Genomic DNA, 24448 nt, shown 5'->3' with positions numbered 1-24448 from the left:
GTCGGTAACTTCAAAGGGTCCGCGTATTCTAGAAATGTTTGTCTGCTTGGTGTAGCCGTCTTGAGACAGTTTGTTATTAATTTCGTTGCTGTAATTGAGTGGCTTAGTTTAATTTTATTGTGTAAAGAGAAAACGTCGCAATGTCTATTATAACTATTTTAATTTATTTATATCAAAATATTGACACGTACAAACCGGTATATGCACTTTTAGAATACTTCTAAAAAAGTGTGGACAATGAAGGAAACCGCCAATTTAATTGAGGGCTACAAAAATTTTAGAAGCTTATGGGATGCTTAACACGCAGACTATAAAAACAGAATTAAAAAAAAAAGATGCCTTGATGAAACTAGGAAAAATGTGTCACGTGTCCACAGCCGAAGTTGAGCAAAAGTCGGCCAACATTAATTCGCAGTATCGTAGAGAGAGGCGTAATAAATTATAAAAAATATAAAAAGTCTGGAGCGGTTTTTTCTTTTCGTTCTAAATGGCTTGGACATAATTTGATGGCTTATTTTCTCCGAGACAAAAATAAACCAAAAACTACAGAAGAGAGTGGCCTTGATGAAAACAATCCTTGATATAGATGGTACCGAAACTTTAAATAAATACATTAAACTATGGTACGAATCTCCTGTTGCTAGAGACCTTAATGTAATGTCAAAAAGGACCCACTGCTGGGATAGAGACGCTGCAGTTGGTGTTATGCTAATGATAGGACCAATAAACCAAATAAGTTTTCAAAATCTGTGCTTGACATTCTTAAAAAGTTCTTAAAACTTTCGCAGCAAGCAGTTCATCTCCTATACTTATATCATCTTAGATCTTGCAGTAATTTAGAAGTCACATTTTCTGCTTTTTGCCTTAAAGATGGTCTAACTCAAAATCGACGTTTATTTTTATTCATAATAAAATATGTAGCTCTTAAAAAAATAAATCCTCGTCATATTGTCTTAACATATTTGCTGCGCGCCACATTTTCACAAATGCCGTGTTCGGTGTCTGGATGTAAACTGAATAAAACTTACAGGACATACGTTTTTATTGATTTCAGTTCGTTGCTGGTGTAAACAGAAACTCCGTTGGGTACACAACAGTTTTGAAACAATTTCAAAACAAAACTGTTCGAATATTCTGTTCAAACGGACAGTTCGTATTTGTTTTTGTCGTGTCCGCTTGGCGGAAACCCGGCATAACATTGTGCGGCATGAATTCAAATCAACTTTGAGTACCATTTATTAAAAATATTGCTATATCAGAATCTCAGAGAAGACTTTTACATTTAAAAAATATGAAAAAACATTTAATGTATGTATAAGACGATTACCAGAGACATGTAGCCATTTTTTATCGATAATTAAGACCCCTGTTTTCGCGTACGCCTCTCTACGTCACCCTGACGTCTTGTCCCATTTCCGTTTCCGCTTTCTGGCGGGCATTTTAAATAATGTAGCGACACAACAATTTATTTAATAAAACGGTTGGAAAAAGTGTTTGTTAAACATTCTTTTAATATAACCGCATTATGAGCATGATTGCCGTCTTGTAAATAGACCGTTCCCAGGCCTAAAGCAGAAAGACCTTGGTTTTGCAGCAACTCGAGGACTATTTTTGGGCGTTTAAAGTACCACCAATAAAAATGGCTCTAGAAAATGGTCGCCCAAAGTACCAGTTAAAAAGTTAATTTACTTGATATAAGCCACGCCTAATATTAGAAAAAAAAGTCAAAATTAATGCACTTACTGTATATTAATAAGAGTATTAAAAACAACAGATACTTATAATCTTCTATAGTGTGCAGGCTATATTATATAGTTTGTTTTCCACAGATATAATAGTTCAACTATCATTATGTCTCATAATGGTGACATACGAGTAAGCAGCGTTAATAACCTAAAATTTATAGCAAAAAAATTGCTTAGAAAACACAATATTTATAAAATGTTTTACACGTGGGTAGAAAGTAGCACTTTTTCACGTTTTGGGACTTTTAGATCCTAAAAACAATGAATGTGTGTTTTTCTCTAACAGATTATCTTATCATTCATTGAGTCACTTTCTACCCTCGTTACGATGTAGTGTATTTTACTCACGTTTATTACTGTTTGAGTAGTAAGGTTACCGAACGGTCCGATGGTCAAAGTTAAAGGTTTATGAGACCGACATACGACCATATACATCATCTTTTGGATTTTCACGCTCTTTTCGTACCACGGTTGTTCCCATACGGCAGATGATATACCAAGACTCTAAAAAAAAAAGTTGAACATTTTATTGACTGAAACTTTTTTGCAGCTCTTCTATTTTATTTATTTATTTACATCACTCAACGGAGAAACTCCAATAATAGAGTGGAAACGATGTATATAAACATGAAATCATCTTATCAAAATAAAATTAATATTATAGATATGATAAATTAATAATAAATATATAAAAAAGAAGAAATCAAGATTATCTAAACTAAGCGAATTCTTTTAATTTCGGCTAGGCTACAGTTAAATATATCGCATTGATTCTGTATAGAGTTGTATGTATTGCAAGCTCTACGTATAGGCGAAAATTTTGTAATATTGGTTCGAGATATTGAAAGGTAAAAAGTTTGAGAACTGCGAGCTGATAGCCGAGGACTGTGTAAATTTAGAACTTGCAAGATCTCTGGTGAGTCAATTACGCCAATAATTAATTTATGTAAGAACTGTAAATCTGCCGAATCCCTTTTTGCCTGTAAGGATTTTACCCGAAATCTTTCAAGCAAACGATCATGTAAGAAGCCAATTTCCGGGTATACTCTTTTGCATTTAAACCAAAGGAATTTAAGAAATTTTCACTGTATATTTTCAAGCTATTGAATATGGTTCTAATAGTATGGCGACCAGACTTGGGAAGAATATTCCAAAATTGAACGAAGATAGGTAAAGTACAGGAGTTTAATACTAGAGATATTTTAAAAGAATGGAGAGTTCCTGACAACAAAACCCAGCATTTAATAACTTCTTTTTATGATATCTTCAATATGAAGACTAAATGAAAGTGAGCTATCAAAAATGACTCTCAAGTCTTTGAAGTGGGTTGATATTGGTAGTGTAAGTAACACAGTTCTTTTTGAAAGAGTAGGAGACCACACAGCATTTAGAGGCAAGTTATTCTTGCACCATTCATTCACTGAGTTAATGGCTGCTTGGAGTTTAATGTATTAATTCTACAGTATAATTTTTTATCATCACAGTATAATAAGCTGTTTACTTCTAGGTCCTTAGAAATGGTATTAATAAATAAGTTGAAAAGTAGAGGTCCCAATATGGAGCCTTGTGGTACGCCTGAAGGAGCGACTATTCCAGTGGAGCTTGGTCCAAAGCATTCAACATAATGAGGAGGTTTAGTGAGATAAGAAGAGATAAGAGAAGTTAAACGAGATGAAAACCTAAATTAGTCAGAAATATTTGATATAAGAATGGAATGGTCAAGACGCTCGAAAGCTTACGAGAAATCTGTATAGACTACATTAACTTGAGAATTATCATTTATACAGGGTGTCATTGAAATGGTGTAAAAAAATTCGGAGGGTGATAGTACTCCTAAAAATTTTAAAAAAAGTTCCTATAACTATAGGGTGGAAAATGCATATTAAGGGAGTTAGGGGCACTGAAAGGGTAAATTTAAAAAACGGTTTTTTGAAATTGTAGGCTTAAAAAACGAGATAAAATTTCGAAAAAAAATCCTCTGCCATAAATTTTGACCCAAAATCAAATGGTGATACTGAAAAATAATTTGGAAAATCGGAAAGGGTAGTTTTTGCAAGGGTAGGGGGTTAATTCGTGAATAACTTTTTTTAGGTTATTTTCTTCGCAACGTGGGTTCATTTTTTAAAAACTACATACTTTTTCCTACAAAAAAGGTACTATTGTTGCACATCGCCCAGAACGATGGTTTTCGAGAAAATTGAAGGCAAAAAGTTTGCTCTGATGGGCTGCTAACTGGTTAAACAACATAAACTTATGAAAGTTATGGGGTTTCAAAAGTAAACAAGTAGTTATTAAATAATTAATTGAAAAATCTAAATTTCATGATTTTTAAAACATCTTATTGCTTTAAAAAACGAAATAAACCAATTACCAAAATACCTTAAGCAATAAGATGTTTTAAAAATCATAAAATTTAGATTTTTTAATTAATTATTTAATAACTACGTGTTTACTTTTGAAACCCCATAACTTTCATAGGTTTATGTTGTTTAACCAGTTAGCAACCCATCAGAGCAAACTTTTTGCCTTCAATTTTCTCGAAAACCATCGTTCTGAACGATGTGCAACAAGAGTACCTTTTTTGTAGGAAAAAGTATGTAGTTTTTAAAAAATGAACCCACGTTGCGAAAAAAATAACCTAAAATAAGTTATTCACGAATTAACCCCCTACCCTTGCAAAAACTACCCTTTCCGATTTTCCAAATTTTTTTTTCAGTATCACCATTTGATTTTGGGTCAAAATTTATGGCAGAGGATTTTTTTTCGAAATTTTATCTCGTTTTTTAAGCCTACAATTTCAAAAAACCGTTTTTTAAATTTACCCTTTCAGTGCCCCTAACTCCCTTAATATGCATTTTTCGCCCTATAGTTATAGGAACTTTTTTTAAAATTTTTAGGAGTACTATCACCCCCCGAATTTTTTTACACCATTTTAATGACACCCTGTAGATTCTGATATAAATTCCGTGATCGTAATAAGATTAGTGGTAGTGGATCTGCCATTTTAACAAAGAAGTTGTCAATTTTAAAAAATAACTGAAATAAAATAAGATTGCTTCAAAAGCCTTCAAGTTTTTATATGTCTGGAAAACATGAAAAATGACTGCATTACCCTGGAGCTAGAATACATAAATTAATAGTGCAAATTAACAAAAACAGTTACAAAGGAGAGGGATCGGATTACTTACGTATACAACGGAGAGGGATCAAAAACTGTTTTCATTGCCTGGCAGATATAAAAAAATGACCTCCAAGTGCCTGGAAGATAAACCTTGAAAAATTCTAGTGTCAAGAAAATGTGAGAAATCCTCCGATTACATACAATAAAAAATATGCCTAAAATCCTAGAACAAAAATGACACTGATTAAAAAATTATTTTACGGTTTGCATGATTTTTAGATCGAAAATCTCGCATGACATAAAAAAAGACCTCAAATATTTGAAAAACTGTACAAAACGTCAATAGAAAAATCTATCTAGTTTATACAATGCAATACAAAAAAAATGCTTTAAGTAAAACAAGGCTTTAAAAAAATTTATTATTTCAAATGGCTGACATAAAAAATAACGACAAATGTCTGGAATAAAATTTTTTTAGATGATTGGTGGAACTTTTACTTTTAATCTACTTTTACGGTGAGAAATATTCAGAAACTGCCTGGAATAGATTATTATTTTATTCCTTATTATTATTTCAAGGAGTTCTGGGAGAACTTTCTCCAAGAAACGCAGATAAATAGGTCCTGTTAACTGTTCCAGTAAAAGGTATGGCCCAATTAAATAATCATCAACAATGCCTGCCCATACGTTGACAGACCAACGATTCTGATGTTTTCTTGGAAAAATTGCATAAGAATTTTCTTCGTCCCAAACATGGCTATTTCTACTATTAAAAATACCGTCTCTTGTGAAAGAGGCTTCATCGGTCCACAAAACATATCGTAAAAAATTTGGTTATGCAATGATGTGATCCAGAAGCCATCGACAAAATTGAACTCTAGAATGATAATCGGCTGCAGTCATACCTTGAACTTTCTGAAATTGGTAAGGATAGAGTTGTTGCTCGTGTAGTACCCGCCAGACAGAAGCGTTACTCGTATTCATATTCTTAGCGACGTCACGTGTGCTATTTGATGGTTCATCGGCAACTCGCTGAAGCACCTCTTCTTCAAATTCGACCGTTCTTACGGTTCGAGCAATACCAGTATCATGCATCTTGGTCTTAAACATGCCTGTCTCAGCGAACCGCCGATGAACCACAATAAACTTTTTGTATCCAGGATGCTGTCGTTCGGGATAACGTTCATGATACAACCGCGATGCTGCTCGTGCATTGCAGTTTGTTGCTCCGTATGCCAAATGCATATCCGCCAATTCTTGATTGGTAAAGTTTTCCATTAGCAATAAATGTTTAAAAATTTTAAGCTATAAAATTTTTTAACATGACATTGAGAATTGACATTGATAAGCGTTGATTTTAAACAATTGTTGTTCTTCTGTTGCACTGAACAACCCCCAGAAGTTTGATCCCATATACGTTTACAGATAAGCACTGTGATTTTAAGTTGCTACAATTGTAATGGCTTACGAAATAATCAGTAAACAATTTATTTATTTATTTATTAAGGGCAATAAATGTCGACCTGGACTAAATTATTGACTTCTTCCAGTAAATTAGGGTTGAATTCGACTTTGAGAGTGAGACATATTATCAAATATAAATATTATATGAAAATTACTGCCTAGAACTTTGACGGTGAGAAAAATACAGAAATTAACTCCTAGAATAAATTATTATTTTATTCCAGAGAATTGGGAATTGACTTTAAGGGTAAGAAATATCCATAAATTATTTTATCAAGGTAAAAAATTATCCAGAAATGACTGCCTAGAATAAATGATTAACTTCTTGGAAATTGGGGTTGAACCTTATTTTGAAGCTGAGAAATATTCGGAAATTATGTCATCAGTACAAGAAATTATATTTTAAGGGTAAAATCCAGAAATTAATTAAAGGGCTTAACTAGGAATGGTCGAAAAGAGGACATAATGTACACTCGGACTTGACAGTTTTCCTGGATTTATTACAATTTGAATTGTTGTCTTGTCTATTCATAATAATCAAACATTAATTTTTTTTATCAAATATAGAGTTTTTGCTCTCTCAACCTTGATATTTTTAATGTTCGTTCTTAGAACATTGAAGGGCTAGAAGCAGCATTGCCATGGAACTATGGGCAGTTTGTTTGCTTGCGACATCTCTGATGCAATGATGCCAAATGCTATGTAGAAATTGCAAAAAAACACACTTTATAATATCAGAGAAAATTGTCACTTATTTTGATAAAAATAAGTGACTTAAAATAAGAAAGATTTTTTTTTTCATAAACTTGACTTTTGTTTTGTTTTTTTTAATGACCTTCAAAATACACGTACTATTGCAGTGACGTGGCCCCCTGTGACCTTAGCAACTTTTGTTTAAACTTTATTTTTAAATTCGGCTTAGCAACAGAGATATTTGCGTGCGACCCTGTATACAGGGTGTTCCACAATCAACGTCACAGGCTATAACTTTTTAATTTTTAAGTATATTTTTTTTTAAATATATTTTTAATTGCTATAGGATCACTACCCAAAATGACTTAAAAAAACCCCCGACAAATTCATTTTTGGGGGATGTATTTGTTGGGGGTAGTTTTTTTAAGTAATTTTGGGTAGTGGTCCTATAGCTATTAATTTTTTTTTTAATTTTTATAGTTAAAAATAAAAAAGTTATAGCCTGTGACGTTGATTGTGGGACACCCTGTATACCAAAAAAAACGAACTTATTTCTAAAACCCTAAAACATACAAATGAATAATTAATTAGGAAAAATTATTTTGATAAATTTTAAAATTATTTTCCTTAAATCGAATTTAAATAGTTTCACATAATACCACACGCCACTGTCTATTTTATGAATGAAGTCGGCCATGTTGTCTCCACTACTGCATTCCCCTTACCTCAGGCCGAAGTGTTTCAGATCCGTCTGCCACACTGTATGTATACTGTTTTTGCGGATGATACAACCCTCTCACTATCTAGAAAACCTCATAGAAAGAGCAGATTGGTTTAGCGCAAACAAGTTTCGATTAAATGTTAACAAGATATAAGAAAAATTTTCTGAAGTCAGGTTTCTAGGAATATACCTTGAACCTAAACCGAAATGAGACACAGAAAATGTGTCAAGTAGACTCTGACTGTGTCTCAGGGTGGTAATGATTGCAGCATACTATTCACGTTTTCTACCCATTCGTTTATATACGGATACTGGAATAAAAGATTATTATTCCAGGCAATACGGTTCCATTCTACTTGAAGGGTGATAAATATTCATAAATTACTGCCTGAAATAAATTGTACTGCTATTCCAGGCAATTGGGATTGATAGACAACAGAAAGCACTAAATACATCATCTACTGCCATCTAAGGTCCAAACATTCATTCACAAATTTAACCACGGTACTATTTTTCTTAGTACAACTTGATTCCTCATAGATAGCGCCAAGCAAAATCTCTTATGAATTAAAGAGACAATTTTCTTAACATCTCTTCCGAGGTCTGCCTACGTTTCTTTTTGTGTGTTCGAAAAAAAAACGCTCGGACCCGTCGATTTTTATTTCAAGTTGCGCATTTTTGTACGTGAAGTTTGTATATACAGGGTTGCTCAAAAATAAATTACGACCGAAAAATCGACGGGTCCGAGCGTTTTTTTTTTCGAACACACCCCTGAATTTTAAATGAATTTAGACATAACTTTTGGGATGCACTGTATGTCTTGCCATTAAGTTCAGCTGTTACTACATCTATCACCTTTGTTCTGCCTATTATTTCTTTATTTGTTATTTTCTCTCTTAGACTGCTGCCCAACATCGCTCTTTCTAAGCTTTTCTGACAAACTCTGAAATTTTCAGTTTTTTCTGTGATAGTCATGGTTTTCCGTTAGTAAGTTACAGTCACTGGTAAGATGTGCAGCCTGTCACCTTCAAGTTCATTAGTATGTATCTATTTTTAAGTTACCTGGTGTAACATCTTTCCAAATGCAGCCCACGTTAGTGGAATTCTTCTTTTAATTTCCCCTGTCTGATATTCCTTTCCTTTGTTGATCTTATGTCATTATGTTAAAGACCTCAAAAAATAATAAACGATGTTTAAAAAAAATGGATGTGTGAGATGGATATTGGATGGACAATTTGTCTGGATAGAAATTGTTGATTATTTTATTAAATTTGGGTAACGTGGAGTCTTTGCGTCTTATTCATCTAAAGGTTGCAGCCGGTGGGTGCAATGAGGTGGGAAATATATCATTTCTATTCCATTTTCTTCAGCAAATCTTGTAACATCTAGAGTTTTATGGCTAGCATGACCATCAACCAGAAGTAACACTTTATTTGCCTTTGAAGGATTAGAATATTCTCTAAAATGTTGCATTCATTTTAGAAAAATCTCGCCCGTCATCCAGCCTGTCTCCTGAGCTATTCCCAAGTTCCTTTTTCCAGTTTTTTCTGGCAAAAATTAATAATGGGGGAATATAGGCTCCTGCTGCGCTCATGCAACAGCTGTAATATGCTGCCCCCTTTCAGCACTTGAAATTAAGCCAACTTGTTTTCGACCTTTGGTAGCAAGTATTCGGCTAGGTTTTTGGACAGTAGACAGGCCAGATTCGTCTACATTCCAAATGCGCGTGGGATTGATATGTTCTTTTTCAATTGTCCCTCGAAAAGTTCTAAAAAAATTAGCAATTTGCGGTTTATTGAAGGATTGTGCTCTAGCGGCCGAAGTAGCTTTAGGCTTTCTAAGAGATATATCGGGGTTTCTGGACCTAAATCCACGTAGTCAATCCCAAGCAGCCATTTTAGTAGTTGAGTTGAATCTGTGTGCAATTCCATTTCTTTCTGCCAGTTGATACGCCAACAAACGAACTTCATCGCATGATAAACCAAATAAACAAGATTCCAATAATTTGATATGTTGAACTAGGTCCCTCTCCAACTCTATGGAAAACGTGGTTTCGTATCGGCCTAGACCCTTAGCAGTAGCTTTGACTCTTTTATTTTTGTCCGATGCTCGTCTTCTTAGCGTAGCCTGGGGTACGCCAAATGTTTTTGAAGCTTTGAGCCAGCCCATTTCTCCATTTTGTATTGCCGCAATAGCTTTTTGCATCTGAAACGGATCCCAAGACTGACGCGTGGTTTTTCTTGAGTAATTTTCAACCATTCTAAAAAAAAATAAGAAGAAACAATTCATTTTGAGAAACTGTAAAAAAATAAGGGCAAAATGACATACTATGTCATTTTACCCAACTTGCACCACAAACACATGTTTATTTATAAAAATGTTATTTATCAAAAAAAATGTTATTTTACCAATAAATAAGATTTATACACACCTGTAATTAGGTTAGAGCGTAGAAATTAATTTTTAAATACTTTAGTTAAATCTTCTGTTTTAACACACAAACATTTTGTACACTTGAAAAAATACAAAGCATGCCCTATGAACGTTAATGCCAAACTAATCTCGATATTTTTAATACGCGTAATATAAAGACATGCCGAGACACTGTTGACATAAAGTTATTCCGAAATATACTGTTGCCAAGTTGGAGATTTTGTACTAATAGGTACAACAACAACATATAAGTACATAACAACATATTGTTTTACCCTAGTATGTCATTTTAGGCCAGCCTCCCCTATCTCAGAGACACGCGTTTTTTCAGGGGATGAAGGGGTGTAAGCCACTCCCAAATAACTCAAAAATTTAAATGAAAATTTAAATTTTTAATTTAAATATTTAATGAAATACTATGATTTTGGATAACTATTTGATGTGGCTTACACCCATTTACTCCAAAAAAAATGTGTCTCTAACATATACAGGACGTTTTATTAATAAGGCATGAAAACTTAATTAAATTTTAAAATATTTGGGGGTGACCCCTTCATCCCCTGAAAAAACGTGTGTCTCTGAGATATATCATGTATTTTATTATCTTTCACTTATACACCAAGTTTGAAGGTGTAACAAAATTATTAACAATTACTGTGATTTTTTTGATGATTTCTTATTTCACAAAAAAAAATGAAATCTACATCCCTTTTCTTTATATGTAATTATAATTTTTCTTTTAGATTTATTTTAGAAGTTTAAAGTCAGATTTAATACTTAAATATGGAAAAAAATATATTGCGTGCAGAACTTATATGGTCGACTGTAAAAATTTGATTTTCATTTCTGATTCTGTTACTAACTTCCATAATAGTCTAAGAGCGAGCTACGCAGGTCCACGGGTCACTCGGTAAACGTGAAATTTTGTTATATACAGCCTCGGTTGTTACTGACATAGCAAGGGGCAGACCGTCAGAACTCGCCCTGGACGGAATAAATGGGGGTAGGGGGTTGAACCTGTAATTTTCTTATGATAATTTTTTGATTAGGTACAAAGCTGACAATTTGCACTAGTATAGGAGACGATATTAGAAAATAGGAAAAAAATTGTCAGAAGTCTACGCGGAAGATAAAGGGTTGTCAGAAGTCAGTAATATTGCAAAAATTTTCGCAACAATTTTGTCACTAGGTACACTTCTGACATTTTACATACTTATTTTATAATTCAAATTGAAATTACCAGCAAGCCTTCAAAAGACCAGGGGGAAGAATAACGGAGATATTATTAATAATATGAGCATCAGCGCTTCACTCCCACCTTCATAATATCTCGTATTTTAATTTTTTTGTCATCAGGTTCACTTCTGACAATTTGAGAACATAATTTACAATGTTTGAACATACTATTGCTCAACTGTCAGAAGTAAATTCGAAAGACATTTCTAATTATTAATAAATTAATAATTCAAAAAATGAAAAAAAATATTAATTTTATTTCATTAGAGGTTTTAAATATTTATTGAATATTCATATTATTACCGCATACTTATACTAATGAATCGCGAATATTAATAGATACTAATTAATCTATATTCTTGCAAATACTAATATTGATTTAAAATAAAATTAGTTTGATCCACATTCCTCCATATCGTCATCAAATTCAAAGTCATCATCGCTGATATATGTGGTTTCGTCATTGTCAGCTGAAAGTACAAATCAGTAATTTAGTTGAATTTATAAATTGTCAAAAGTAAATTCAAAATTACCTTCCGACTATTCACTGTCAGTGAGAATATCTTTGACTGATGGTGGCAATTGTGGTCCTTCAAACCAATTGAACTCATAATTGGATCCATCCAAAGTCCATCCGCAATTTTCGGCTTCCAATTCATATGGATCAAACAAAGTCGCGTTTGTCCATATGTTGGAGATAAAATGAGCCCTCTCCATATGTTGACGTAATTCAACATAGCCAGGTGGCAAGCAAGAAGCATCAAAATTTTTCAATTGTTTTTTTTTTTAAGGGCTCATTTATATTTCTTATCGTCTAGTTTCGGTGAAATAATTCATATCGGAGTTGACTAACTTTCTCGCATGATTTAATGCCGTACATGTTACAGACAAACGATTCAATGACGGAAAAAGTGTATTCTTTATTAGCGCCTGTATTTCCTAAATTTGCGAATGCATTTGATAGTCTATTGATTTAGAGTTTATAAGGACGTTCTTTAATTTTTCTGTAGAATGCGGAATTAAAATCACATCCGGTCAAAGCGTGAAATCCCGGTAGTGCTCTGCACAAGTCTGATCCAAGGGATTCATGTAGCGCATTAATATCAATAACGTGACGCTTATCGGAAATATTACATTCGATCCATACTTTAGATTTAATTTTATGAAAGTTACCTTTAATTAGTTAATTTACCTGAGACACTTCCAAAAGACGCCAGTGAGTTCTTATTTTTTTCAGGAAATGTCAATTCGGCATATTTTTGTAGGTACTTCTTTGGAATTGCCAAGAAATTTTTAGAACAAATTGAATGGTACCCATGAGTTTCAGTCACATGTTCAGGAAGATCAGTGTCGCCGTATTTCATGTGCAACGCTATACGAACACATAGCTTCTCTTGGTATTGTTTTAATTTTTCTTCAGTGAAAACTAATATTTTATCAGGCACATCCTTACATTGAAACACGCAGAATGTATCCAATTTCATTTTGTATATCTTATATTATCAATATACTTTCAATACAGAAACGCAAATATAGTTGATGATGAAAACACGCTAACAATCTGTACGCTTCTATATCTTAGCTAAACTGCCGCTCGTGCCCACCCCCACATTCCTCTAAAATGCGTCACTCTCCCTTCCAGCGAAAATAATGCCTGGTCATGTACAACATACTAAATGACACAGCGACAACGCTTTAGTGGAAAATTTCCAAATGGAAATGTAAAATTTTAACGGTATATTCAAATATCATAAATTAATATGTATAATCAATAAATATTTAAAATCTCTAATGAAATAAAATTAATATTTTTTTTTCATTTTTTGAATTATTAATTTATTAATAATTAGCAATGTTTTCCGAATTTACTTCTGACAGTTGAGCAATAGTATGTTCGAACATTGAAAATTATGTTCTCAAATTGTCAGAAGTGAACCTGATGACAAAAAAATTAAAATACGAAATATTATAAAGGTGGAAGTGGAGGGCCGACGTTCATATTATTAATAATATCTTCGTTATTCTTCCACCTGGACTTCTGAAGACTTGCCCCTACCCTCACCTATTCCGTCCAGGGCGAGTTCTGACGGTCTGCCCCTTGCTATGTCAGTAACAGTATCTAACAAAATTTCACGTTTACCGAGTGACCAATCTACGTAGCCAGCTCTCCGTCTATAACGTACATTTGTATTATCTGCTGTGAAATTTCTACATGATTTTATTAAATAGACATTTCATTGGTTTTTTAGTTCTAACAGACTATATTGTAGCCTCAAAGCTTATTATTATTATAAATTTCTTTAAAATAAGAGAAGTTCCATTTAACAACAAAATCACTGCCATATCCCAAGACTGTACTACTATTAATTCTAATTAATCTTATTCACCTCTATGGAGATCTCGTTCGCGTGCCAGGCCAGTATAAGTAACTGGGCTATCAATATAACGAAATAATTTAACGTAAAAGGTAGGGGCATATTTGTTTCACTCTAAAATATAGAATTTATTATTTTTAATAAAATGATTTTCTATGGCTTACCGATATAAGTTGTAAAACCACGAAAGAAATATTGACCGAGCTTAATAGGAACTCTACTAATAAGATTGGCCTTAAGAATTTGTTGACTTCTGCGGTGAAACTGAAAAAAATCAAATATTAATGATTATTAGCTGTATTGTGTTTTCTGTATAAGGTGATAATGAGAATAAAATATTTATTGGAAATATAGAGAATGATGTCAACAAGGTGTCTTACAATCGTCTTTCAAATGGGGTTTAAGAAGTTCTGTAGAAACTACAGGCCGTTTAAAATTCTTTAATATTGTTTTTTTCAACTGTAGATTTGCACTACCAGAAAAGTTTTATTCAATGCAATTGATACCCACCCAATTATAAACTGATGACGCCGGATCAGCTTAATCATCATAACTTCATCATCTACGATGTTATAAATCATCTTAAACCGATCGAACTCCCTAAACTGGTACTGCAACAGTTTCAGTTCCATTTTAACGTAAGTGACTGCCGTGATGTATGTAACTTGGGTCAGGCAGTAGTACAGCGCTGCGATTGCTAGAAAAATCGTCTGGATAAGCAGAGCTGTCTTGTAGTGGACCTGCTGATCAAATGGAAAATATGCCATAATTATCATGGGCTTTTCCGAGTCGGTGTAGTCGCCTAGGAAACCATGCTAGAAATAAATAGAAATTTGTTTTTTGAAGAATTATATCCTAGCCAGAACATCATTATAAGTCAACGTGTAGGTATTTTTTATATTATATTTGCGGCCGCAAAAACCCTATTGCAACATAAATTGATAAACTACATTTTACATTATTAAAATATATTTTATCAAAAGCTGGAAATGGCCACCATTAATAGCATTTCCAACAAATTATAACCATTTTTTAACAGTCATTTTATTTATTTATTTATTTCAATATACGGCAGAGCCAGCTTACAAAAACAAAATAGATAATACAAAAACAAAATATACCAAGATAAAACCTCTGAAAAAACAATCATCAACAGGGCTAAAAACTTAACACTATCCAAGGAACGTAGGTTAAAGTGTAAGATTAGTTATTTTTGATTTGAATGACCGTAAGCTGCCGGAAAATGGATCCAAACTATGTTCATTAAAGAAACGCAAAGTCCTAGTCAGTAGAGAAAAAACCGATAGTTGGCCGAATGAAAGGGTAAACGAAACATAGAAGAGTTGATCCTTCTTTGATAGGTGTTCAAAGGAATTGCTTCCAAGACAGTAGGACAATGATATAAACCATTTAAGATCTTATAAAACGTTAAAGCATCAGAATAATGCCGTCTGACTTCAAGATTAGGGATATTAAACTGGACACTGATAGCATTATAGTCGATAGGTAAGTTAATTACGAAAAATATTAACTTCAGCTCAATAAGCAAGGGATCTTAAGAATCTTTTTTGTATAGCCTCAAGGCGTTCAATATGAGAATCATAATAAGCGGACCAAATTACATACGCATACTCAAGCAAGGAACGTACCAAAGTGTAATAAAGTAATTTGAAACAGTAAGGTGAAAGATGTACACTATTTCTAGTGATTGGTGAAAACCAAGACTACGCATACTCCTGTTAATAAGATCCAAAAAAGTTAGCTTGGTATTGAAAAAAACATCTAAATCTTTAACTCTATCAACTGACCTGAGTTCATTCATTATTGATTGTGTATTGATAATCAATAATTTTATTAGAACGACCAAACGAAATACATACACACTTCTTTAAATTCAGTTCCAGACTATTGCTATTACACCACTCGGCAACACTATTTAAATCCAATTGAAGTAGCTCAGCATCAAGATATGACTCAATGGCTTTATACAGTTTAAAATCATCAGCAAAAGCAAGATGTTTTAAATTAACAATTACATCACTCAAATCTCTTATGAACAAGTTAAAAAAGACCGGTCCAATATGCGAACCTTGAGGCACGCCTGAAGATACTTCAATACCATTAGAAATATAATTACTTATCCTAACCAACTGTGTGCGACCAGTCAAAAAACTGTAACAAAATTCGACCAAAGTCCTACCAAGGCCCATAGCCCCAAACTTCCGAACCATCAGATGTTCATGACCAACCCTATCAAAGGCCTTCGAGAAGTCTGTATACACACTATCGACCTGTACAGACCTCTCAAAAGCACCAATCAAATCATATTGGTAAGTCAACAGGTTAGTCACCGTAGATCTACCCTGACAAAACCCGTGCTGATGATCACTAAGCAATCGCCTACAGTGCCACTAAAATCGCACAGAAAACAACCTGTCAAACAGCTTAGGAATTACAGACTGAATATCTCTATAGTTACAAATATCAGTTCTCATCGCCATTTTTATGAATTGGTGTTAAAAAGCTTACCTTCCAATAATCAGGAAATTTGCCTGATGTCAAGCAAAGATTGAAAAGGTGATGCAGAGGCTTACTCAGAGTGCACACACAACTTTTAAGAAAAACAGATGGGATACCATCAGGGCCAAAAGAATTTTTGTTAGGAAGGCGTAAGATTTCATCAAATATGTCCAATACAGAAAAAGAGATGCAATTTAAATCCAGACTGTAATCAAATTTATAGTCAGGAGCCTTACGGACAGGTTGCCTGTATGTAGTTTCAAAATACCTAGCAAATAAGTTTACAATATCTTGACCATTACCAGCAACCTCGGCTTCCATATGCATGCTATTGGGGTATGATATATATGGGCAATATTTTAATTGCCTATACCGCTGTTTCTAAATATTTGGCATAGTCTTCATAAAAAATATTTACAATGCGTTTAACTGAGACTCATAGAATCGAAATATTAATTATGCTTAGCTGTGGTAAAAAAACTAGAACACACATCAAAGTTCAAATAATATTCAATAATAAATATCCGAACAAAGAACAAGTAAGTCAGTCTACAATTTGTAGAAAGTGGAGAGAGATGAGAGTTTTAAGGATCTTGGCAGACCAGGTTGGACTGGCGTTTCTAATGATAAAAAACTGAATAATAAGGTTTCATTACATAAAAAGTCAAACCTCTCAAGGACTCAGCTCGCTATGGATAACACTCTTCATAGAGCGACTGTACAAAAATGATTAAAGAAGAAAAAGTGGTCTTCTTATATAAAATTCAAGAGCTTCTAGAAGATAATCCAGATCGTAGAAACAAGTTTTCTCAAACAGATATGCTGTTCAGAGGAGGCAACTTTTTGAATGTCAGGTAAATAGGCATAACTTTAGGTATAAATAATTATACTGGGCACCCGAAAATCTACACCAGTTTAAAAAAGGCATTCTCAGAATTATGAAACAGTGGATTGGAAGAAACTTTGACGGGCCAGCGTTATCATGACTTTTTAGTAGACGCCTAGATTCCAGCACTGGCGACACTGTATCCTCATGAACTGAATAACCCAGATAAAGTGATAAAAATAAGGTAATTCTTTCCAATCTACTCCGGATTAAATTAATCGATACTCTTAAAAGTTTGCTAATAAGATTAATATAAACTGTAATATCTCGACAGTAGCTGAGATGTATAGAAAGAAACTAGCAGTTTTTTACTTTAAATAAATTTGAATTTAAGTTGGCTACTATACATAATGACATGTTTAGATTTGATCAAATATTCAATCAACGGTTATAGGTAAGTCGTTATTGACGCCGTACATTTTGTACAATTTTTAATTTTCCTTTGTGTGTGACACACTGGTCTTCTTTATGTCAGTGATTTTTGTTTTTGTAAAGCTGAGAATTTTAAATACAGAGGGAAGGAGTCTACTTTTTCGCACAGTCTTATCCTATTGACATATACATTTTTTTATTCATATACAGGGTGATTCATTAAGAATGGGCAATCTCTGAACTGGAGATACTACTATGGCGATTGAGCTTAACATGTATTATATAAATGTTGCAGTTTTACGAGATACAGGGTATTTAAAGTTGGAACTTTAATTTTAAATTTCTTAATAATTTTATGATTTGATGGCAGTATCGTCTTGAAAATTGGCGACTTTATGTGTTTTGACATGAAAATTATGAATTTTGTGGTGAATTTAGCATTATTTATACAGGGCGTTAGTTACACCCTGTTACTTAGGTAAATTACAACATATCTTTTTTGCCTAATCAGTTATGGCTAAAACGACTAGAAAATCTAAAAGGCAGTTCAATTTTGAATAAAAGACGTACTCTTGTTTATTTCATGTAACTCTATCAGTTTTTAAGTTATTTGCATTTTAAACATTCAGCGTTATTACATTGACTTCTTTTTCAAGTAGGCAGTTCAGTTTTTCGTGTAAAGAAATTATATGACAATTTTACTGTCACTAAGTAAAAGTATATTATTTGTAGCAAAAATTCTAAAATAAGAAAATGCCACGTCATAATGAATATTCCAACAGTGAAATGCGTGATATGATATGCGTTTTTGCTCAGTCAAATTATAGTGGACTTGGTGCAGCCAGAAGGTATTTAGAATTATATCTAAATCGAAGACAACCCAATCACAAACTGTTCAGATGTATTTATACCCGCCTAGGCGAAACAGGGTGTTTTCGTCCTAAAACCTTAAATGGTACTCCAAAAAATATCAACTTCGATGATAAAGAAGAGCTTTTAGCTTGTATTTCGGAAAATCCAGATCTCAGTACTCGTCGGTTAAGTACGGCAACAGGAATAAGCCAATCGTCTATCTGGAGAATTTTAAAGAAAAAGAATCTCCGTCCATAGCACTATACTCCTGTCCAAAATTTGCTACCTCAAGATTTACCAGTTCTACCTCCTACAGTTGGCTCAATTCATGCTAGATAAACAATCCGAAAACCAGGAATGTCTTAATGACCTTCTTTTCACCGATGAGGCGACGTTTACTCGACGAGGTGTTTTTAATTGGAAAAACAATCATTTGTAGGACGCGAACGAAAGTCCACATGCTTGCTCTAAAGGAACGACATTTTCAGCATGAATTCAAGGTAAATATTTGGTGTGGTGTGATATCTGGTTTTTTTATTGGTCCTTTTGAACTTCCTCCTAATCTAAACGGTCCCCTCTATTTAAACTTCCTTGAATAACATTTAAACCCACTACTAAAAGATGTACCACTAGCCATAAGGCGGAACATGTGGTTTATGCAAGACGGGGCGCGGCCACATTTTTCTCTGGCAGTACGGCAATACCTGAATGAACATTTTTCTCACCGGTGGATTGGGCATGGCAGTGAATTTGTTTGGCCACCTAGTCCAGACTTAAACCCTCTAGAATTCTCAATATGGTCACACATGAAGGACATGGTTTACAAAGATACAATTAATTCCATCGAAGAACTACGACAGAAAATTTAAGAAGCTGCTAATATTATCAAAAATAATCGACAAATGTTATTTAATATTCAAAGATGTTTAAGGAGACGCCTTAGGGTAAAAACATAGTGAAGGTTCGAGCTACGCATCAAGAGGCGATTCACGCGTTAACGCTTACTTCAAGTGTACATAGTAGAGCGTTTCAAGAAGGCGATCTAATTTTGAATTCAAACATTTAATCAGTAAACAATATGAGCTCAGTTAGCGAGGGTGAAATTCTTTTTGGTGTTGCAGCTTTGCGTATTTTACTTGCTATGGGCTATAACAGAGAATATATTATCAATCCAATTAACAGTAGAAGAAACCTGTTGGGACAGTACTCTACTCTATTTCCAGAACTAAAAAAACATCCTAGACGCTTTTTGAATATCCTAGAATGGATATTACTACATTTAACTATATTCTAGAAACAATTTCACATCATATTAAGTCGACATAGACGAATTTTGTGCGTCAATTTATTGGCACAGAAGAGAAACTTGTTGTAACGCTAAGGTAAGTCAGACTTTTTACTAAGGTAAATTGCAAATGAAAATGAAGATTTTATTCTGTTGAAACAATATTCTGTAAACCTGAAAGTAAAAATATTTCGCAAACAGTTAAGTTTTGAGATAAGGTGTGTTATACAAAACTTGCTTGGAATTTCGCCTATACTTCATAAATGCAATAAAAAATATAGCATTCCATTTAAAAAAATGACCGATGACGTCATATCTTTTTTTTTATTCCACCCTGTATACAAAAATTTATGTGAAATAATGCGCAACTTAAAATAAAAATTCGAGCGTTTTCTCAAAAATCATGTCTCTAGTTTTTATGCGGAACTTTAGGCGGTCACTGTATGTATAACTTGTCACCACCTGCTAATACTATTGAAGACTGCAGTTAAATGAGGTAAAAAATCTTGTAATATAAAGCGTCTCTTAAATCGCGGTAGTCATCGGATCTGGATGCGTGCAGCAACTCTTTACTATGTTTTATTCCATTTGAAACTGTATAATAAATCTTGAATCGCCGCCTGAAGCGTAGCTTGGCGCGAAGCTCGAGGCCTCACTATGTTTTTACCCTAACAATGTGTATTGAAGTGGAAGGCGGCCATTTTAAGCATTTACTTTGAAATTTTCTTTGAATATTGTTACTGATTGGTATTTGTTGTTTTTACTGTTGTTACCCAGCATAGTAGTAATTTAAAAGAATAAATTCCTATTAAGCCAATGTAAGAACGGTGTCTTAGGATTTTTTACGCTGAATGTTTAAAACGCAAATAACTTAAAAACTGATACAGTTACATGAAATAAACAAGAGTACCTTTTTTCGTTCAAAATTGAACTGACTTTTAGATTTTCTAGACGTTTTAGCCATAACTGATTAGGCAAAAAGATATGTTGTAATTTACCTAAGTAAGAGGGTGTAACTAATGCCCTGTATAAATATTGCTAAATTCACCACAAAATACGTAATTTTCATGTCAAAACACATAAAGTCGCCAATTTTCAAGACGATACTGCTTAAAATCACAAAATTATTAACCCATTCGCGGACAAAACAAAATTTTTTGGGGTCTTCCTGGGACATTTTTTTTTCAAATTTTCAAAGCATTGCCCAACATACAATGGGGGATGCGTTTCGCAAACCTTACATCTCCATGATGTCTGCCCGCGTTTGTCATGCTTAGAACACTCCCGGCATCGCAGGAAATGACTTTTGCGTTTAGAGTTGGGCGGGACTGGTATTTTTTCTAAGACATGTAGAACTTCAGGTACAATTGTCTCCTCAGCTGTAACGTGTGCCGTAGGGACTGAAACTTTTGCAGCTTTTGCTGCACCTTGGTTCACCAGTTTTCTTCCGTCTCTCAAATTGTTTGGAATCCCAAGTAATCGAATCAAGAGTTTTTCTACGAAGGAGAATTTTGGACAACCTTACGCTATTATAATTGTCCATTATCAAGTGATGACCTTTATCTAAAAATGTCTGCATTAGTCTGAATACCAATGCCTGTAGCTTGGAAACTTCTCCATTGTCCTGTTTTCCTTTATATATTTCAATGTTATGATTGTACCCATTTGGAGAGCATAATTCAAAGAATTTAATTCCATATTTGGCACGTTTATTTTTTATATATCGCCTAAAGCTCAATCTGCCTCGGTGCAATAAAAGCGACTCATCCAGTGCTAATGCCTCTTCCGGGGAAAAGGCTTTTTGATAATTGCGTATCAAAATTTATAGCAGAGAAGTAACTTTATTCAGACGATCGACATTTCCCTTTTCCTTGGTGCAGTTGAACGCCCGTAGTAATTGCTCATACCTCCTTCCAGTCATTACGTTGGAAAATATATGATGATAGTAAAAGGGATCCAAGGAGAATATTTTTCGCAGAGTTGGAAAACGTAGTTGGGCTTGAAGAAGTGACAATCCAAAAAACTTACACATTTCTTCAAAATTGGTGTTCGGAAATGATGCCATTCGCGCATACCTTGCATGGGGTCTGTTGGTCGTTTCCATTTTTTCCCATACTCATTAGTGCATGATGTCAAAAGATCCATCACTTCATCATCCCACAAAGTTTTGAAAACTTCCAGCAGTGATGGTACATGATCAAATCTTAATTTGATTCCAGCATTTGCGTTGTCAAAGTTGAAATCCGGAATGTCTTCAACGTTGCTGTGCCATTTCTTATCGCTGTCTGACTGAGTAGAGCATTCCATGCTGAACTGATATCCTCGTTCTCAGAAGCGCTACTTTCTTGAGTTTTATCAGAGCTATTATTTGATGGAACGTAGTCTTCATCACCACTTTCAGAGTTATGATAAGGATCCTCATCACTTTGTTGACAAGCCTCATCCGAACTAGACGATACTGATTCAGCAGTCTCGACTTCATCATAAAACTTCAACAGCCTAGCTTCTTCTTTTTCGTCCATTTTTCTGCAAAAAAAATAGAATTTTACTGGTACTGCCGAGACAAGTAGCAATTCTGTATATAATACAGAATGTCCATTCACAGTATGTACTTGCCTAGATTTTCTGGCGAGGAGGGGCTCATGCAATAAGATGTTTTTTATCTGTTTTGGTTACCCAAATCTATACACATAAAAAAATTTTAAACCTAACCTAACTACCACACAACGAATTTTCGGGCTACACAGCTGCAGCTACATAAGCAAAAACGTGTAAAAATAAAATATTATACTGTGCCCTAGTTATTTATTGTGTGTACTACTTTTCAATGTTAGTGTTCTATTATCACCACCAACTCCAGATTGAAACTGGCCAAAACCATATGTAAATAGAAATTCCAAAAAAAAATAAGCCCCTACTACTCATTTTTCACCTCTAAAACTTACCGAACACAGGTGCACTTTATTGGGACACAAACAACGTCTGATTGTCTAACCTTATGTAGATTTTGCCTGCACTTACAGTCTTGGCGCCAAAAGATCAGCTGACTGTCAACACATGCGCATGTTACATATATGCATACTATACGCTTCGTGGGACGATTCTCAGTATTATTGTAGTATTTAGTGGGACACAACAGATCTTTCTAAACCTTAGTACACGCTAATAACGACTGCAATTGAAGACTTGTCCTCTGGGGACGATCAAATTGCATCTTCATATGCAGGCGTGTCCCTGCACGTCTGTCTGCATATGTAGACGTGTCCGTGAATGGGTTAAGAAATTTCAAATTAAAATTCCAACTTTAAATACCCCGTATCTCGTAAGCCTGCAACATTTTGTATAAGACATATTAAGCTCAATCGCCATATTTTTGTATGTAGTATCTCCAGTTCAGAGATTACCCATTCTTAATGAATCACCCTATATTGTGAAAATGTCAAAATACTCTGTCAATATCCCTAAAATAAAAAAATTTGACTTAAAAGTAATTGAAATTTATGTTTAATAGATATCTCTTGTAAATGTTAACATGGAAAATGAAAACAGTTTTCTCTTTTGCTAAATAACTCTATAACTTTACGAAGTAAAAAATGCCAACTTTTAACTAGCCATATCTTGAAAATTGTTTGACCAAAGTGTGTCTTCAAATTTCTGAGAATTTTACGCAGAATACAAAAATGTAATAACATATAAGGTGTTCCATTTAAAATAACGAAGTTTTTATCTATATCATTTAATTTATTGATAAAATTGAAAAGTTTATAACGGTACATATAGGCTTACCAAACATTGAAGACACACCAAGCACATTCCAGTAGTACAACTGTAAATGCATATTAGCCTCGAGGTGACGTAAATGTAATTTGCAAATCCCGTATAAATCTTGGTCAAACCTGAATCGTCTATGGCTAAAATTTTTTGCTCCTCATCCAGCATGATCTCGAATAAATCCAGAAATCCTCCGTACTGGTAAATTATTGATTTAATGCCTGATAAGACGCACGTTATAACGATCGAGTCGGCCAACTTTTCTATATTTCCCTCTATTAAGATGCTGAAAAATTTCGATACCATCGAGCCGCATAGCACCGAATATATTATTTGCAATGCATGAGAATAAATTTTGTAAATTGTTTGAGCGGTTTGCCTTCGAAAGTACGGTCTCTGCCATTTTCCTCCCAAAAGCATTAAATATCGGGAATATTTTAACAAGTAGCGCATTATAAAAGGAATTTTTACTGTGTTTTAATGTTTTTTATTTCAATGGAATGATGGCAACAGAAACACAAATAAACGAAGTTCTCCAGTAAGTTAAGCTACATGAGGGTAATTTTCACTTAAAGGTTCCTCTATAATTTAGAAGTATCTTTTTTGTATCGCAGCTATAAAATTCAGTTATTTATGCAAAGTAATTCCACCCATGTATATGTGACTTACACCAGAATGGGAAAATAGCAGGTGTAAATGTGTTTTCCAGATTAATGTGTGTTTTTTTTTTCTATGAAATATTTACTGTTTAAATATTTTAATTATCAAGTACATACCTATACATATATGTAAGTAGTAATAATGTTTCAAAAAAATTCAAAAAAGGATTTCTTCTTATACAGCGGCGGCTTTACGTTAACAATTTAGTTAGTTTTATATTTTATAACAAATTAATTCTTAATTTTATCTAATATCAAAATTAGAGTGTTATGAAAAAAATTGTCAAACTTCAAAAACTCAAAAATCTTGATTTC

At 33.7% G+C, this 24448-nt stretch overlaps 1 protein-coding gene across 2 annotated transcripts; it reads right to left on the bottom strand.

Annotated features, from left to right (window-relative positions):
- Positions 1–1797: 1797 nt before the first annotated feature.
- Positions 1798–23626, bottom strand: LOC126739286 (odorant receptor 30a-like). Of its 2 annotated transcripts, XM_050444908.1 has the most exons (6): positions 23490–23626; positions 14299–14603; positions 13953–14052; positions 13801–13902; positions 2094–2249; positions 1798–1893 (listed from the first exon to the last, which is right to left on the bottom strand). In XM_050444908.1, exons 1-6 carry the CDS (start codon positions 23514–23516, stop codon positions 1840–1842), a joined length of 744 nt encoding a protein of 247 aa, XP_050300865.1. In that variant the 5' UTR covers positions 23517–23626; the 3' UTR covers positions 1798–1839. The 2 variants fall into 2 exon arrangements, with proteins under 2 accessions (XP_050300865.1, XP_050300864.1); XM_050444907.1 differs by lacking the exon at positions 1798–1893 and having other exon boundaries at positions 1996–2249.
- Positions 23627–24448: the final 822 nt, after the last annotated feature.

Source organism: Anthonomus grandis, chromosome 8 (genome assembly GCF_022605725.1).
Source record: "Anthonomus grandis grandis chromosome 8, icAntGran1.3, whole genome shotgun sequence".
Taxonomy (NCBI): domain Eukaryota; kingdom Metazoa; phylum Arthropoda; class Insecta; order Coleoptera; family Curculionidae; genus Anthonomus; species Anthonomus grandis.
Note: the sequence above shows the minus strand (reverse complement) of the source record. Positions and strands in the feature narration are given on the sequence as shown.

Coding starts and splice junctions, on each gene's coding strand:
- LOC126739286 (XM_050444907.1), bottom strand. CDS start 23,516: ATGTGCTTGGTGTGTCTTCAATGTTTG. Junction 14,053..14,298: donor CGTCATCAGTTTATAATTGG/GTGGGTATCAAT, acceptor GATTTTTTTCAG/TTTCACCGCAGAAGTCAACA. Junction 13,903..13,952: donor TGGTTTTACAACTTATATCG/GTAAGCCATAGA, acceptor TCTATATTTTAG/AGTGAAACAAATATGCCCCT.